Source organism: Bubalus kerabau, chromosome 4, assembly GCF_029407905.1.
Source record: "Bubalus kerabau isolate K-KA32 ecotype Philippines breed swamp buffalo chromosome 4, PCC_UOA_SB_1v2, whole genome shotgun sequence".
Taxonomy (NCBI): Eukaryota; Metazoa; Chordata; class Mammalia; order Artiodactyla; family Bovidae; genus Bubalus; species Bubalus kerabau.
The window spans coordinates 5,706,932-5,722,586 of record NC_073627.1 but is presented as its reverse complement, the minus strand read 5'-3'; the positions used below and the strand labels follow the sequence as shown (position 1 = coordinate 5,722,586).

Below are 15,655 nucleotides of genomic sequence, written 5' to 3'. Positions count from 1 at the left end.
GTTGCTGAGGATGGTGCAGCTCTCAGTTCTACCCGCCCTAGTGTCTTCCCGAGCCCGCAGAGGCTGTGAACCAGAAAATTGATTCTCCTGCCGGATCTGCCAGTTTCAGCGGGCGGGGCGGAGCTTGGTGGCCGGGGACACGTGTGCCTGGAGGGAAGCAGGAAGTGACTCCGGAGTGGAGCCCGCAGAACCAGCAGCGGCTGCGGGGCTGATGGAAGTGGAGAGGGGGCTTGAGAGGGCACCGAAGTGAGTCGGCTCTTCTCGCCTTCGGTGCCTTTGGCGGGGCTGGAGGCCCAGGGTCTGGGGCCACCAGGAGCCAAGTGCGGGGCCTGGAAGGGCAACCACATGCAGTTTGGAAGGAGGTGTCCCTGGGAGAGGAGGGGGTCGGAGGAGAAGCAGGGTGGCCTGGGTAGGTGGCAGAGGAGGGGGAGGGGTGCCGGGAGCATGCCCCCTGCCCCTCTCCAGGGCGAGCTGGCGGGTGTTGTCCTTCTGTTGGCAGTGGTCCCCCAAGATCCTTTTCATTCAGCGCTTCCCAGTGGGCGTGTGGAGGGGTACCCCCAGGAGCAGACCTGGTTGCAAGTCCAGCTGCTCCAAGTCCCCTCCGCCAGGCTCTGAGGCTCAGCAGGACCCTTGAACTTGACTGGGAATCTGGTTAATGTGCGGCAGGCCCGAGGAGGCGCCTTTCTCTGCACCCCTGGGTCGGCAGGTCCTCGGACTACACTTTGAGTAGCCAGGTATTGGAGACCAGTTTCCGCAGTCACAGACGCCCAGACCCGAATCGCTTTGCTCAGTTCCAGTCTTGGAGTCAGGGCAGGCATGTGGGTCTCGTGAAGTGCTCTTTACACCTGTGCAGCTTTTCCATCAGCCTCTTGAAGCTGACTCTTGGAAGGTTTAAAATGGAGAGAAAAGACAGAAATCTTCTATCCGCCAGGAGCCCTGCGCTGCTGTGTGTGGGGAGGTGCTGGCATCTTTCGAGCTGGAGCAGGCAGAGAATCATCTTCCCTCCTGCAGAGGGGCCCGGGCTTATGATTTAATATCAGCTCCTGGGAAGTGTGAGCCCCACTGCAGAAGTGGCTTTTGAGCTGGCTGACCCACCCTGGCTGGCCTTCTATGTTGCCAAGGCACTTCTCTGTCCTGCCTACTGGAGAAAACTTTCTGCTCTCTTGGGTCTGCGTGGCGGTGGCCCTGCCGATCCCTCACGGGGCAGGAGAGCTCACTTTCTAAGCTCTCGGTCTTGTAGAAGATCTTCCAGTTTTAGATCCGTGCTTTCCATCCTGATGTCCATCCCCTGTGGAACGCTGTGCGATGCTACATGCGTGCATGCTCCCTGGCTCAGTCGTGTCTGACTCTCTGTGACTCCATGGACTGTAGCCCGCCAGGCTCCTCTGTCCATAGGATTTCCCTGGCAAGAACACCAGAGTGAGTTGCCATTTCCTTCTCCGGGGGATCTTCCTGCATTGACGGCAGATTCTTTACCGCAGAGCCACCTGGGAAGCTCCCATAAAATATTAATTCTGATTCTGCAAGTCTGGGATGGTACTTGAGATTCTGCATTTCTAACTTAGCTCCTAAGGGGGCCCAGTGCTGCTGGTTCTGGGACCACCCTTAGAGTAGTGAGGGTTTTCTTTTAATGTTTATTTATTGTGGCTGCACCAGGGTCTTAGTGGCAGCTCGTGGAATCCGCGATCTTCGTTGAAGCGGGGTGCGGGACCTTTAGCTGCCATATGAGAGTCCTTAGTTGCGGCGTGTGGGATCTAATTCCCTGACCAGGGACTGAGCCTGGGTTGCCTGCACGGGGAGTGCAGAGTCTTAGCCACTGGACCAGCAGGGAGGTCCCTGAATTGTGAGGATTTAAAACAGCAAGGAAGAAACTTCTCTGAGGAGCACTGGGCTGGCATCCCCAACGATAAATCCACGGTGGCCTTGGCCTTCTCTCTGTGTCTCTTTTTCGTACATCTCAGGGTGCCTGTGCGTCAATAGAGTCTTAGAACAGTGTTTTCGCCTCCCACCAGCCCCCAGGAACACCCACAACCTTCCTTGTTTGCCAGCCCACAGAACCCACATTGACTTTGGCTGTTTGGTGAATGTAAATGGTTTCCTCTTTTCTGTAGTTGCTAAAAGGTGCATTCAACGCTGAAAAACAAAGTTGTTTTTTTGTTGTTGTTATGACCTGTCTTGGATGATAAGTACCGAGAGAATGCTAGCTGTGTGCCTTTCTTTGTAAATCCTCTTTGAAATTTGTATCCACAAAGATCGGTGTAATGATCCGAATGTCTTAGTTTAGAAGCACAGACGATTCTCTTTAGGATGCCTTAACAAGATGCCATATGTAACGAGGTGGGTTTTTGCTTAATGGTGTTTTTTTCTTTAGTTGGTGCAGTCATCCTCCTGAACTCCACTTAGACTATGGAGACCCAGGCTGAGTCCAGAGATTCTGTTTCGTGCTGAGGTTTCTTGGTACCTTGACTGAGCCTGGGCTCACCTGGGTTTACCTGGGTTCATCCTGACTTACAGCTTCCTAGATCTGAATCCTGCTGGTTTGCTGACCCTCTTGGCATAAGAGGGCCCATCTACCCTCTGCCCGGGTTTACTTCCAGGGTCAGAGCAGAATCAACAGCTTTTGGTCTGCAAGTTCAGGGTTGCTGGCTCCTCACAGACCACTAGAGCCTGGCAGGGCTGAGCCAACTGGGGTCGTGTCCAGCCCTGTGAGTGCTAGAGGATCGGGGGAGCTGAATGAGCCCTTTGTGATGAGGCCTTGAGCCCTGGTGTTTATTGTACCAACTACACACAGAGCTTTCCAACAAGAGGGTTTCTCTCCCTTGTAACTTTCCACAGGTGAGGTGACTCCCTATCATTTCAGAGCTGGAATTTAGAACATGTGCAAGTCTAGAGGAGGTCTGCCGAGCAGAACCACAAGGCAATGGTACTTCCCTTTCCTTCCTTGGCGGGCAGTGGTGTAACTTCAGCCTTGGGAGCAAAAGTGCTCAGTGGGGGGGCTTCCCAGGTGGCTCAGTGGGTAGAGAATCTGCCTGCAATGCAGGGAACTCAGGAGACTTTGGTTCAGTCCCTGAGTGGGGAGGGGGGGGTGGGGGGTGGAAGATCCCTTGGAGGAGGGCATGGCAACCTGCTCCAGTATTCTTGACTGGAGAATCCCATGGACAGAAGAGCCTGGCGGGCTACAGTCCACGGGGTTGCAAAGAGTTGGACGCAAGTGAAGCGACTGAGCAGGCCCGCACATGCTCAGTGGACTTGGGGAAATGACACTTGGGTTTTGTTTCTGTGTCTTTGCTTATTCAAGATAAGCCCGCCCTTTTCAATTCAGCACATATGTTTTGGGGTGCCAGAAAACCCTATTTTATGGGGGTATCAAATGTGAAAAAGCATCATCCCTATTTTTCAACAACGAATGATATAAAAGATGAAGGAGGCAAGCCCACACAAAGAAAGCAGTGAAGACGTGCCCTGGGACCGGAGTAGAGGGGAATCAGGGAACCGTGGCATCAAAGTTGGCTTTATCAGAGGATGCTCTGGGTCTGATGGCTGGAGGCTGGGGAGGAAACTGGATAAAGAGAGACTTGGAGCAGGACCATTGGGGACTTGTGAAAGGCACCGCGAATAACAGGGTTGAGCTGGAATACAGTGCCCTTTCAGGGTGCAGTGGTTGAAGAGTTGTTGGGTGAGTTGACGGTCAGCTGATGGAGTGAATCCTTGGTGGCTACGGGAGCTGCCATGAGAACTGCTCCGGAGAGCTGCTGAAAGTTCGATTGGGCTTCCTTGCTAGCTCAGATGGTAAAGAATCTGCCTGCAGTGCAGGAGATGCGGGTTCGATCCCTGGGTGAGAAAGAGCCCCTGGAGAAGGGAATGGCTACCCTCTCCAGTGTTCTTGCCTGGGAAATCCTAGGGACAGAGGAGCCTGGCGGGCTGCAGTCCATGGAATCGCAAACAGTTGGATGCGACTGAGCGACCAACACTTTCTTTGGGTGGAAGAGCTTCAGGAGGGCATCTGAGCTGGTCAGCCTGTGCTCGGAGGAGACATGATGGATGATAGGCAAGGCTCAGGTGAAACAGGTAGAACATGCCCAAAGGCTGCAGTCAGACATCCCAGACTCTCTCCCTCCAGGCTAAGGAATTTGCATTCTTTGCACGTCTTTGGAACTGTTTCCCAGTGCCCTCCCTTCCCTCCTGTCGTCTCCTCCCCTGGTGTCTCCCTGGGCGTCCCCAGGTGTCTCCTTTCAGAGCTGGATGGTTTCTGATAGCTGGGGTCAGCCTGGGTGAAGCCGCCCAGCCTGGCCTGGGCCAGGTCACTGACGGGTGTGCGGGCCCCTTAGCACGTGCGCGTCCCGGGGAGGGACCACGGGCGCTGACCCTCTCTGCTCCTCTGCACACAGCCGTATCCAGCATGCTCCACGGCCACAGCCCGGTGTCCCAGGCCCTGCTGGGGACCTTCTTCACCTGGGGGTTGACAGCAGCCGGGGCAGCCCTCGTGTTCGTCTTCTCTAGCGGACAGGTGAGTTGCCTCGCTTTGGTTCTGGGGGGTTCGCGGTGGGGGGCCCTTTGTAGTGAACTCTGCCCCTTTCCTTCCCTCGCCCCCTCCAGCCCCCTGCCTGGGAGCTCATGGGCCCTCTGCGTCTCCCTTCCGATGCCCAGTGTTTTGGCCGTTAGGAGCCCCCCCTGATTTCTCTCTGCCGCCCAGGTTCTCGGGCCTGGAGCAGGTGGCAACGTGTGAGGTTTGACCCCCTCGCCCTGTGCCGTGAGGGGCGGAAAAAACCCTGGAAAAAGCGAGGGGGCCGGCTCTGTTTCCTTCAGCCCATTTCTAGACTCTTCCTTTCCTCCCTTGCCCCCTTTGGGATGAACACACACAGACCTGCCCCACGCTCCCCAGGCCCCTGAAGACCCCACCCCACCCCGCGCACCCCTACATCTCCCAGACCCCCCCTCCATGCACACTCCATGCACCCTCCTGCCCTGCCCCAGCCCACGCCCGCCTCCTGTGCGTGGAGGCCCTGCCTCTCCTCCAGCCCAGGCTGCCCGAGTCCACGGCATCCTGATGAACGCAGAGTCCCCTCGACCGCCATGCTCAGGGCGCAGGCAGGGCAGCTGTAGCGAGCGTGCACGCGCTGGAGGAGCGAGGCAGACCCACCGAGAGGCCCGGGAAGCCGGCCGGCCAGGGTCCTCTCGTGTCAGGACCTGTACAGCAGTGCTGATGTCACTGGGAACCGGGCTGGGAGCCTGCAGAGACTGGTCCAGGTCCCAGGCTGCTGTCAACAGGCGGCCCAGCGCCCCGCCCATCTCCCGACAGCTGTGCCAGGTCACCAGGGTCCTGTCCTCGAGCCTTTCCGGGGTAGAGCAGCCCATGTTTCCATCTTCCCCAGTTTCAGTTGCGTTTAGAAGCAGAGATCTGAGTCGGAAGAGCTGGGTTCTGGCTGGCCGGCTGGCCGCAGAGACCTGAGTGGAAGTCCACAGGCCCCGAGTGAGCCCGGTCGGTGCTGTGGAGGCTGCTCGGAAGGGAGAAGCCATCGCAGAGGTGCCCCCTCCCCTGGGAGCTGAGAGCCCCTAATCTGTCTCCCGTTAGCGTTGACCCCAGGTCAGTAGGAGGAACGGCTGAGACACTTCTCTGTGCAGAGGCGCGTCGGGGGTCCCCACGACCACTCACAGATGCCGTGATTCACTAGACGGGCTCGTGGGACTCGGCATGTGGCTGAGCCACGTCGTCGTCGCTAAGGTCTATCACAGCGAAAGGACACAACAGCTACGTCAGGGTCTGGGGAGATCTGTGCACAGATTTGGGGTCTGACGCCCCCTTCCTCCTACGAGGAGGCACAGAGCGTGCTCCTTCCCCAGCAGTGACAACGGGGTAACACGTGGACGATGTGTCTGCCCAGGGACGCCCAGTGCAGGCTCGGTCCTCAAGGTCTTTACTGGGGGCTGGCCACAGAGGCATCTGAGCCACCAACCCAAATTGCAGACTCTCAGAAGGAAAGCAGCTGTCCCGGATAAATCACGTGGTTTGTGAAACGGGCACAGGGACCCACCCTTATCTTATCGGTCAGGGATGGGGGAGCAGTCCCAGTGCCAGCTTCCCAGGAGCCAGCTAAGGACCAGCCTTGAAAGCAGTACCTTCTAAAGGGAGCAGGCTCAGCTGGGCTAGGTGAGCCCTCTCTGCACAGGAGCCGTGCCGGAGAGGTAGGAAGGGCCAGACATGAGGGGATAAAGCCAGCTGTGGACAGGAGTGCCCAGAGGCAAGCACTTCTCCTCCTGCCCCGGCGAACCTCAGTTTTCACCCAGCTGATATAGGGGCTTCAGTGAGGGTTCCTGGGGATGATGGACACTCAGCCATCTCCACTGCTATCAACAGCGGCTCAAATTCACTCGAAATTCTTTTCTTTTTTTTTTTAATATTTGTTTATTTGGCAGCAGTGAGTCTTGGTTGAGGCACGTGGGATCTAGTTTCCTGACCAGGGGTCAAACCCAGGCCCCCTGCCTTGGGAGCACAGAGTCTTAGCCACTGGACCATCAGGAAAGTCCCCCAAATTCATTTTCTTGATTGAAAAAAGATCATATTGTAATTGTAGGGAACTCAAAAAATATGGAGAAGCTGAAAGAAATAATAAAGTGTTCCCAATCTCACTTTTCTGAAAGGAAAACTGAAACATTTGTTCAAGTTTATTTGGCTGTATTTGAGTATACAAATACAGACATATCTGTTTTCTTTACATAATGAGGATCAAATTATGAATTTTTATAATGAGCATTTTTCACTGGATGTCATAGGCATCGCTCCCTAACCCTAAATGGTTTATTGATTATTTTGATTAGTTACTTAGATAGCTGTAGAACATCCTGCCATAAAAATGCAGTGCAGTTTATTCAGCCAGTCCCCAACAGCTGGACAGTTAGTTTATGACTGAACAATAGCAACTGCATCCATGTGGCTAGAGATTATATAACTTAGGCCCCTCCTTAAAAAGAAAATATTTTTATTGAAAAACACAATGCATATAGAAAAATGCACATTTTATGGACTTCCCTGATGGTCCAGTGGTTAAGAATCCACCTGCCAATGCAGGGGACACGGGTTCCATCCCTGGTGCGGGAAGATCAACTAAGCCCATGCACTGCAACTACTGAGCCCGAGATCTGGAGCCCCCGAGCCGCAACAAGAGAAGCCACTGTGATGAGAAGCCGGTGCACCACAGCTGGAGAGCAGCCCTCACTTGTCACAACTAGACCCAGCACACCCCAAAATAAATAATTTAAAGAAAGGAAAATGCATTTTCTAAGTGTACAGCTTGATGACTTTTCACCAGTGTCCATGGAAATAGCGCCCAGATCAAGTACTAGAATAGGATCCCCCCAGCCCCTGACAGGCAATGCCAAAGAATGCTCAAACTACCGCACAATTGCACTCATCTCACATGCTAGTAAAGTAATGCTCAAAATTCTCCAAGCCAGGCTTCAATGATATGTGAACCGTGAACTTCCAGATGTTCAAGCTGGTTTTAGAAAAGGCAGAGGAACCAGAGATCAAATTGCCAACATCTGCTGGATCATGGAAAAAGCAAGAGAGTTCCAGAAAAACATCTATTTCTGCTTTATTGACTATGCCAAAGCCTTTGTGTGGATCACAATAAACTATGGAAAATTCTTCAAGAGATGGGAATACCAGACCACTTGACCTGCCTCTTGAGAAACCTGTATGCAAGTCAGGAAGCAACAGTTAGTACTGGACATGGAACAACAGACTGGTTCCAAACAGGGAAAGGAGTTTGTCAAGGCTGTATATTGTCACCCTGCTTATTTAACTTATATGCAGAGTACATCATGAGAAACGCTGGGCTGGAAGAAGCATAAGCTGGAATCAAGATTGCTGGGAGAAATATCAATAACCTCAGATATGCAGGAGGAAAAGGGGACGACAGAGGATGAGATGGCTGGATGGCATCATGGACTCGATGGATGTGGGTTTGGTGAACTCCGGAGTTGGTGATGGACAGGGAGGCCTGGCGTGCTGCAATTCATGGGGTCGCAAAGAGTCAGACACGACTGAGCGACTGAACCAAACTGAACTGATGGAGATAACAGCACCCTTATGGCAGTAAGTGAAGAAGAACTAAAGAGCCTCTTGATAGAAGTGAAAAGAGGAGAGTGAAAAAGTTGGCTTAAAACTCAACATTCAGAAAACTAAGATCATGGCATCCGGTCCCATCACTTCATGGCAAATAGATGGGGAAACAGTGGAAACAGTGTCAGACTTTATTTATTTTTTTTGGCTCCAAAATCACTGCAGATGGTGACCGCAGCCATGAAATTAAAAGACTCTTACTCCTTGGAAGGAAAGTCATGACCAACCTAGATAGCATATTCAAAAGCAGAGACATTACTTTGCCAACAAAGGTCTGTCTAGTCAAGGCTATGGTTTTTCCAGTGGTCATGTATGGATGTGAGAGTTGGACTATAAAGAAAGCTGAGCACTGAAGAATTGATTCTTTTAAACTGTGGTGTTGGAGAAGACTCTTGAGAGTCCCTTGGACTGCAAGGAGATCCAACCAGTCCATCCTAAAGGAAATCAGTCCTGGGTGTTCATTGGAAGGACTGATATTGAAGCTGAAACTCCAATACTTTGGCCACCTGATGTGAAGAGCTGACTCATTGTCAGACCCTGATGAAGACCCATGTAAAGACCCTGATGCTGGGAAAGATTGAAGGCAGGAGGAGAAGGGGACGACAGAGGATGAGATGGTTGGATGGCATCACCGACTCCATGGAGATGAGTTTGGGTAAACTCTGGGAGTTGGTGATGGACAGGGAAGCCTGGCGTGCTGCAGTCCATGAGGTCACAAAGAGTTGGACACGACTGAGCAACTGAACTAAACTTAGCTGCACTGAACCCCTGCCCTCCCCTGCAGCAATCCTTTCAGGGTCCCTTGCAATCCCTACCCCAGTCCCCTACTCCACTCCAAGGGCAGCCCCTCTCCTGGTCTCCAACAGCAGAGTTTCGTTTTCTCTGTTTTGTAGAGTGTATTGTATAGTGTATGCTCTTCTGGGTCTGGCTGATTTCACCCTATTTATTGCTCAGTTGGTAAAGAATCTGCCTACAATGCAGGAGACCATGGTTCCATTCCTGGGTCAGGAAGATCTGCTGGAGAAGGCATAGGCAACCCACTCCAGTATTCTTGGGCTTCCCTTGTGGCTCAGCTGGTAAAGAATCTGCCTGCAATGCAGGAGACCTGGCTTTGATCCCTGGGCTGGGAAGATACCCTGGAGAAGGGAAATGCTACCCACTCCACTATTCTGACCTGGAGAATTCCATGGACTACAGTCCATGGGGTCACAAAGAGTTGGACACGACTGAGTGGCTTTCACTTTCACTGTTTTCTCATTTCCTGAATGCCCCTGCCTGATTGTGAGCTCCAGTCATGTATATATGTGTGTTCTTTCTACATGGTGTTCTCTGTGTGTATACATCCTCGTGACCTATCCATTCTGCCGTTGGTGGACCTCTGGGTAGTTTTTGAGTTTCAGCTCTCACAAGTAGTGCCATAAAAAGCATTTTTGCCCACAAGTCCGCTGAATCCAAGTATATGTTTCTGTTGGTAATTACGCATGGCCCTTACTGCTGGGTCATAGGGCATGCTGATGAAGTTTCACTTTGAGCGGACGCTGCCAGCTTTCCAAAGTGGCTGGACCAGCTTGTACGCCCACCTGCAGTGCGGGAGGATTTTGGTTGGTCCACGTGCTCCTTGTCAGTACTTGTCAACTTCCAACTTTATACCAGCTCCTTAGTGAAGTTGGTCAGTCGTGTCCAACTCTTTGCGACCCCCTACCAGGTTTCTCAGTCCATGGGATTTTCCAGGCAAGAGTACTGGAGTGGGTTGCCACTTCCTTCTCCAGGGGATATTCCCAACCCAGGGATCGAACCTGGGTCTCTTGCATTGTAGGCAGACGCTTTATCCTCTGAGCCACCAGGAAAGCCCATACCAGCTCCTTACTAAAGGTTTATAGCCGTGATTCACAGGGAGCCCTGAGAAAGAAGTAAGGCATGTGGACAATGCGAGCCAAGGGTCGTGCTAAATGAAGCCTCTGATTGCTTATGGAATGGATGAAAGGTTTAAAAAAAATTTTTTTTTTCCCGACTCTTGGCTCATTTTATAGACTCGGGTCCAGGGTTCCAGATAGATTTGCAAGCTCCGACCTGGGCTCGTCTTGATTCATGTGGCTTTTTTAGGCTTATGATTGCCTCCTATCTCATGAAACCTTTCTTAGAAACTGAAACATCTTTTTTTCATTTTCAGAGGCGGATCTTAGATGGAAGCCTTGGCTTTGCTGCAGGGGTAAGTCAGCGCATGGTGGGAGGGATCTGAGTGGAGAATGTTTCTTCTGTTATTTCTCTGCCAAGGGGTATTTCCAGCCTCTGCCCTTGTGGCCACGTTCCCCCTTTGTAATCTCCAGTTGCCAATGGCTCCCTCTGATCTCTGACCCTGTTTGCATCCAGCAAAGGGAATGCCCCTGCCTCTCCTTAGACAGAGAAAGAGGCTTGTTGGCAGCTGTATCAGGACTTGTAAATAAGTATTCCAAGTGAGGTATATATGTTTAGGGAGGGCTTAGCACAGAGCTTTGTTGGCACTAATCAAATATGTTCTTTACTCCTCCTTGTCACCCATAAGACCTTATATTATGGATATTTTCAAACATGTACAAAAGTGGAGAGAATCCCATAAGGTACCCCTGGCGTACCCACAGCTCAGCTTCAATCATTAGTGACATTTGCTAAGCTCATTTAACATACCCCTCCTCCACCAACCTCCCACCGCCTAGTATATGTGGGAGGGAGACTGTTTTGTAAAAGCAAATCTCAGACATCATATAATTTCACTTGTAAATTCAACGCACAACTCTAACTGAATGATGATTAAAAAAAAAACATAATCGGCATGGTATTATCACACCTACCAAAATTAATATTTCCTTATTAGTATCCAATATTTGACTTCACAGACTTCCTCTGTGTTTTTCAAAGGTGTCTCCTAAAACTGTTTTGTTAGAATCACGATCCAAACAAGATTTTCATATTGAATTTGTTTCCTTTTTTTGGGGCATAGCTCAAGGTGTACTGGGTCTTAGTTCCCTGACCGGGGATGAAACCTGGGCCTTGGCAGTGAAGGCATCGAGTCCTAACCACCGGACCACGGGGGAGCAGCCTTGAATTTGTTTCATACTGAGTATTTTCAGTCTCTTTTATTCTTTACAGTACTCTCCCCCACCCCACCATTTCCACCCCTACCTCTAGTAATTTGTTAGAGAAGCTGAATTGTTGGTCTGTAGAATGTCCCACGATTTGACCTTGGCGGATTGCCACCTGGTGCTGTTGAACTTGTTCCTCTGTCCCCTGGGTCTCCTGTAAACTGGGAGTCAGACCTAGAGGCTCACTTAGTGCGGATTCCATTTTCCAGGCATGAATACCACCTGGCGGTGCTGTGTATTCCATTCTCATCAATCACATTCAGTTCAGGTCAGTCGCTCAGTCGAGTCTGACTCTTTGCGACCCCATGGACTGCAGCATGCCAGGCCTCCTTGTCCATCACCAACTCCCGCTCAAAGTCCAGCTCAAACTCATCTCCATCGAGTCAGTGATGCCAACCAACCATCTCATCATCTGTCATCCCATTCTCCTCCTGCCTTCAGTCTTTCCCAGCATCAAAGTCTTTTCCAGTGAGTCAGCTCTTCGCATCAGGTGGCCAAAGTTTTGCAGTTTCAGCTTCAGCATCAGTCCTTTCAGTGAATATTCAGGACTGATTTCCTTTAGGATGGACTGGCTGGATCTCCTTGCAGTCCAAGGGACTCTCAAGAATCTTCTCCAACACCACAGTTCAAAAGCATCATTTCTTCAGTGCTCAGCTTTCTTTATAGTCCAACTCTCACATCCATACATAACTACTGGAAAAACCATAGCTCTGACTAGATGGAACTTTCTGGCAAAGTAATGTCTCTGCTTTTTAATATGCTGTCTAGGTTGGTCATAACTTTTTTCCAAGGAGCAAGCATCTTTTAATTTCATGGCTGCAGTCACCATCTGCAGTGATTTTGGAGCCCCCAAAAATAAAGCCTCTCACTGTTTCCATTGTTTCCCTATCTATTTGCCATGAAGTGATGGGACCAGATGCCATGATCTTAGTTTTCTGAATGTTGTTTTAAGCCAACTTTTTCACACTCCTCTTTCACTTTCATCAAGAGGCTCTTTAGTTCCTCTTGGCTTTCTGCCATAAGGGTGCTGTTATCTGTATACTGAGGTTGTTGATATTTCTCCTGGCAATCTTGATTCCAGCTTGTGCTTCATCCAGCCTGGCATTTCACAAGATGAACTCTGCATATAAGTTAAATAAGCAGGGTGACAATATACAGCCTTGACAAACTCCTTTCCCTATTTGGAACCAGTCTGCTGTTCCATGTCCAGTTCTAACTGTTGCTTCTTGACTTGCATAAAGATTTCTCAGGAGGCAGGTCAGGTAGTCTGGTATTCCCATCTCTTGAAGAATTTTTCACAATTTGTTGTGATCCACACAGTCAAAGGGTTTGGCGTAATCAATAAAAGAGTAGATGTTTTTCTGGAATTCTGTTGCGTTTTTGATGATCCAGCAGATGTTGGCAATTTGATCTCTGGTTCTTCTGCCTTTTCTAAATCCAGCTTGAACATCTGGAAGTTCTCGGTTCCCATATTGTTGAAGCCTAGCTTGAAGAATTTTGAGTATTACTTTGTTAGCATGTGAGATGAGTGCAATTGTGCGATAGTTTGAACATTCTTTGGCATTGCCTTTCTTTGGGATTGGAATGAAAACTGACCTTTTCCAGTCCTGTGGCCACTGCTGAATTTTCCAAATTTGCTGGCATATTGAGTGCAGCACTTTCACAGCATCATCTTTCAGGATTTGGAATAGCTCAACTGGAATTCCATCACCTCCACTAGCTTTGTTCATAGTGATGCTTCCTAAGGCCCACTTGACTTTGCAATCCAGGATCTCTGGCTCTAGGTGAGTGATCACACCATCGTGGTTATCTGGGTCATGAAGATCTTTTTTGTATAGATCTTCTGTGTATTCTTGCCACCTTTTCTTAATATCTTATGCTTCTGTTAGGTCCATACCATTTCTGTCCTTTATTGAGCCCATCTTTGCATGAAATTATCCCTTGATATCTCTAATTTTCTTGAAGAGATCTCTAGTCTTTCCCATTCTATTGTTTCCCTCTATTTCTTTGCATTGATCATGGAGGAAGGCTTTCTTATCTCAGCTTGCTATTCTTTGGAACTCTGCATTCAAGTGGGTATATCTTTCCTTTTTTCCTTTGCCTTTAGCTTCTCTTCTTTTCTTAGCTATTTGTAAGGCCTCCTTAGACAACCATTTTGCCTTTTTGCATTTCTTTTTCTTGCGGATGGTCTTGATCACTGCCTCTTGTACAATGTCATGAACCTCCGTCCGTAGTTCTTCAGGCACTCTGTCTATCAGATATAATCCCTTGAATCTATTTGTCATTTCCACTGTATAATCATAAGGGGTTTGATGTAGGTCATACCTGAATGGTCTAGTAGTTTTCTCAATTTAAGTCTGAATTTTGGAATAAGTAGTTCATGATCTGAGCCATAGTCATCTCCTGGTCTTGTTTTTGCTGACTGTATAGGTCTTGTTTTTGCTGACTGTATAAATCTTCTCCATCTTTGGCTGCAAAGAATATAATCTGATTTCAGTATTGACCATCTGATGATGTCCATGCATAGAGTTTTCTCTTGTGTTGTTGGAAGAGGGTTTTTGCTATGCTCATTGCGTTCTCTTGGCAAAACTCTGATAGCCTTTGCCCTGCTTCATTCTGTATTCCAGGCCCAAATTTGCCTGTTACTCCAGGTATTTCTTGACTTCCTACTTTTGCATTCCAGTCCCCTTTAATGAAAAGGACATCTTTTTTGGGTGTTAGTTCTAGAAGGTCTTGTAAGTCTTCATAGAACCATCCAACTTCAGCTTCTTCAGCATTACTGGTTGGGGCATAGACTTGGATTACTGTGATATTGAATGGTTTGCCTTGGAAATGATCAGAGATCATTCTATCATTTTTGAGATTGTACCCAAGCACTGCATTTTGGACCCTTTTGTTGACTATGATGGCTACTCCATTTCTTCTAAGGGATTCTTGCCCACAGTAGTAGATATTATGGTTGTCTGAATTAAATTTGCCCTTTCCGGTCCATTTTAGTTCACTGATTCCTATAATGTCGATGTTCACTCTTGCCATCTCCTGCTTGACCACTTCCAATTTGCTTTGATTCATGGACCTTACATTTCAGGTTCCTATGCAATATTACTTTTTACAGCATCAGACTTTACTTCCATCACCAGTCATATCCACACCCGGGCGTTGTTTTTGCTTTGGCTCCGTCTGTTCATTCTTTCTGGAGCGATTTCTCTACTCTTCTCCAGTAGCATATTGGGCACCTACTGACCTCATGAGTTCATTTTTCAGTGTCATCAGTCACATTAGCAGGCACGTTAGTTTGTGCTTTTCCCTTTCCATTGAGTCAAATTTGGTTCCTTGCTCCTGTTTTTGTAGTTCTGTGATCTGCAAAACCTGGCCTGAGGGTGGGACCTCCTGAAAGTCCTCTAAGCCAGCAACTCTGAGACCAGAGTCTGTGGAAGCATTCTAGGTGTTCCATGGGGCACAGAGAGTTGTTGCAACATCAGTGTCCGTGTCCTCAGCTTCCAGTTTTGTTCTCTTTGGCCAAACTGCTCTGCCTAAGAATATCCCAAGGCGGACTGTGCCTTCCCACCTTCCGCGACACAGCTGCCCTCTCCTGCTTTATCAAAGGAAGATGCTCTCTTGCCTTGGTTCTTTGCCTCTGAGTAGCAGCATCTCCACGCACAGACGGAGTGACCCTTGGTGTGTGGGTGCTGGGGTGGAGATGATAAAGGACTCAGATCACTGAACACTGGACACAAATCCTTTAGCAATTCAGATACTATCCTTTCAGGGAAATAAGATCCCGAAAGCCACATGGTGTGGCCAAAAATAAAGAGAGAAAGAAATCCTTTAATGTAAATTTCCCTGGTGGACCAATGCTGAAGCTGAAACTCTAATACTTTGGCCACCTGATGCGAAGACCTGACTCATTGGAAAAGACCTTAATGCTGGGAAAGATTGAGGGCCGGAGGAGAAGGGGATGACAGAGGATGAGATGGTTGGATGGCATCACCGACTCAATGGACATGAGTCTGAGTAAACTCTGGGAGTTGGTGATGGACAGGGAGGCCTGGAGTGCTGCGGTTCACGGGGTTGCAAAGAGTCGGACACGTCTGAGCGACTGAACTGAACTGCTCTGGGATTTTGGGCCTTAGTCAATGGCAACCCACTCCAGTACTCTTGCCTGGAAAATCCCATGGCTGGAGGAGCCTGGTAGGCTGCAGTCCATGGGGTCGCGAAGAGTTGGACACGACTGAGCGACTTCCCTTTCACTTTTCACTTTCATGCACTGGAGAAGGAAATGGCAACCCACTCCAGTGTTCTTGCCTGAAGAATCCCAGGGATGGCAGAGCCTGGTGGGCTGCCATCTATGGGGTCGCACAGAGTCGGACACGACTGAAGTGATTTAGCAGCAGCAGCAGCAGCAGCAGCAGAT

The 15,655-nt window shown here is 49.7% G+C and overlaps 1 protein-coding gene across 5 annotated transcripts in view; it reads left to right on the top strand.

Moving 5' to 3' along the window:
• Window positions 1-135: 135 nt before the first annotated feature.
• Window positions 136-15,655, top strand: part of SLC39A11 (solute carrier family 39 member 11) — a 293,523-nt gene continuing 278,003 nt past the window's right edge. For 4 of the 5 annotated variants that reach the window (XM_055575022.1, XM_055575020.1, XM_055575023.1 and 1 more), the window contains exons 1-3: window positions 136-246; window positions 4,389-4,507; window positions 10,293-10,331. In XM_055575022.1, the coding sequence (XP_055430997.1) occupies window positions 4,400-4,507; window positions 10,293-10,331 (147 nt within the window). In that variant the 5' untranslated portion in view covers window positions 136-246; window positions 4,389-4,399. Of the gene's footprint in view, window positions 247-2,835; window positions 2,924-4,388; window positions 4,508-10,292; window positions 10,332-15,655 lie in introns of all 5 variants that reach the window. The other variant, XM_055575021.1, reaches the window with a different exon arrangement.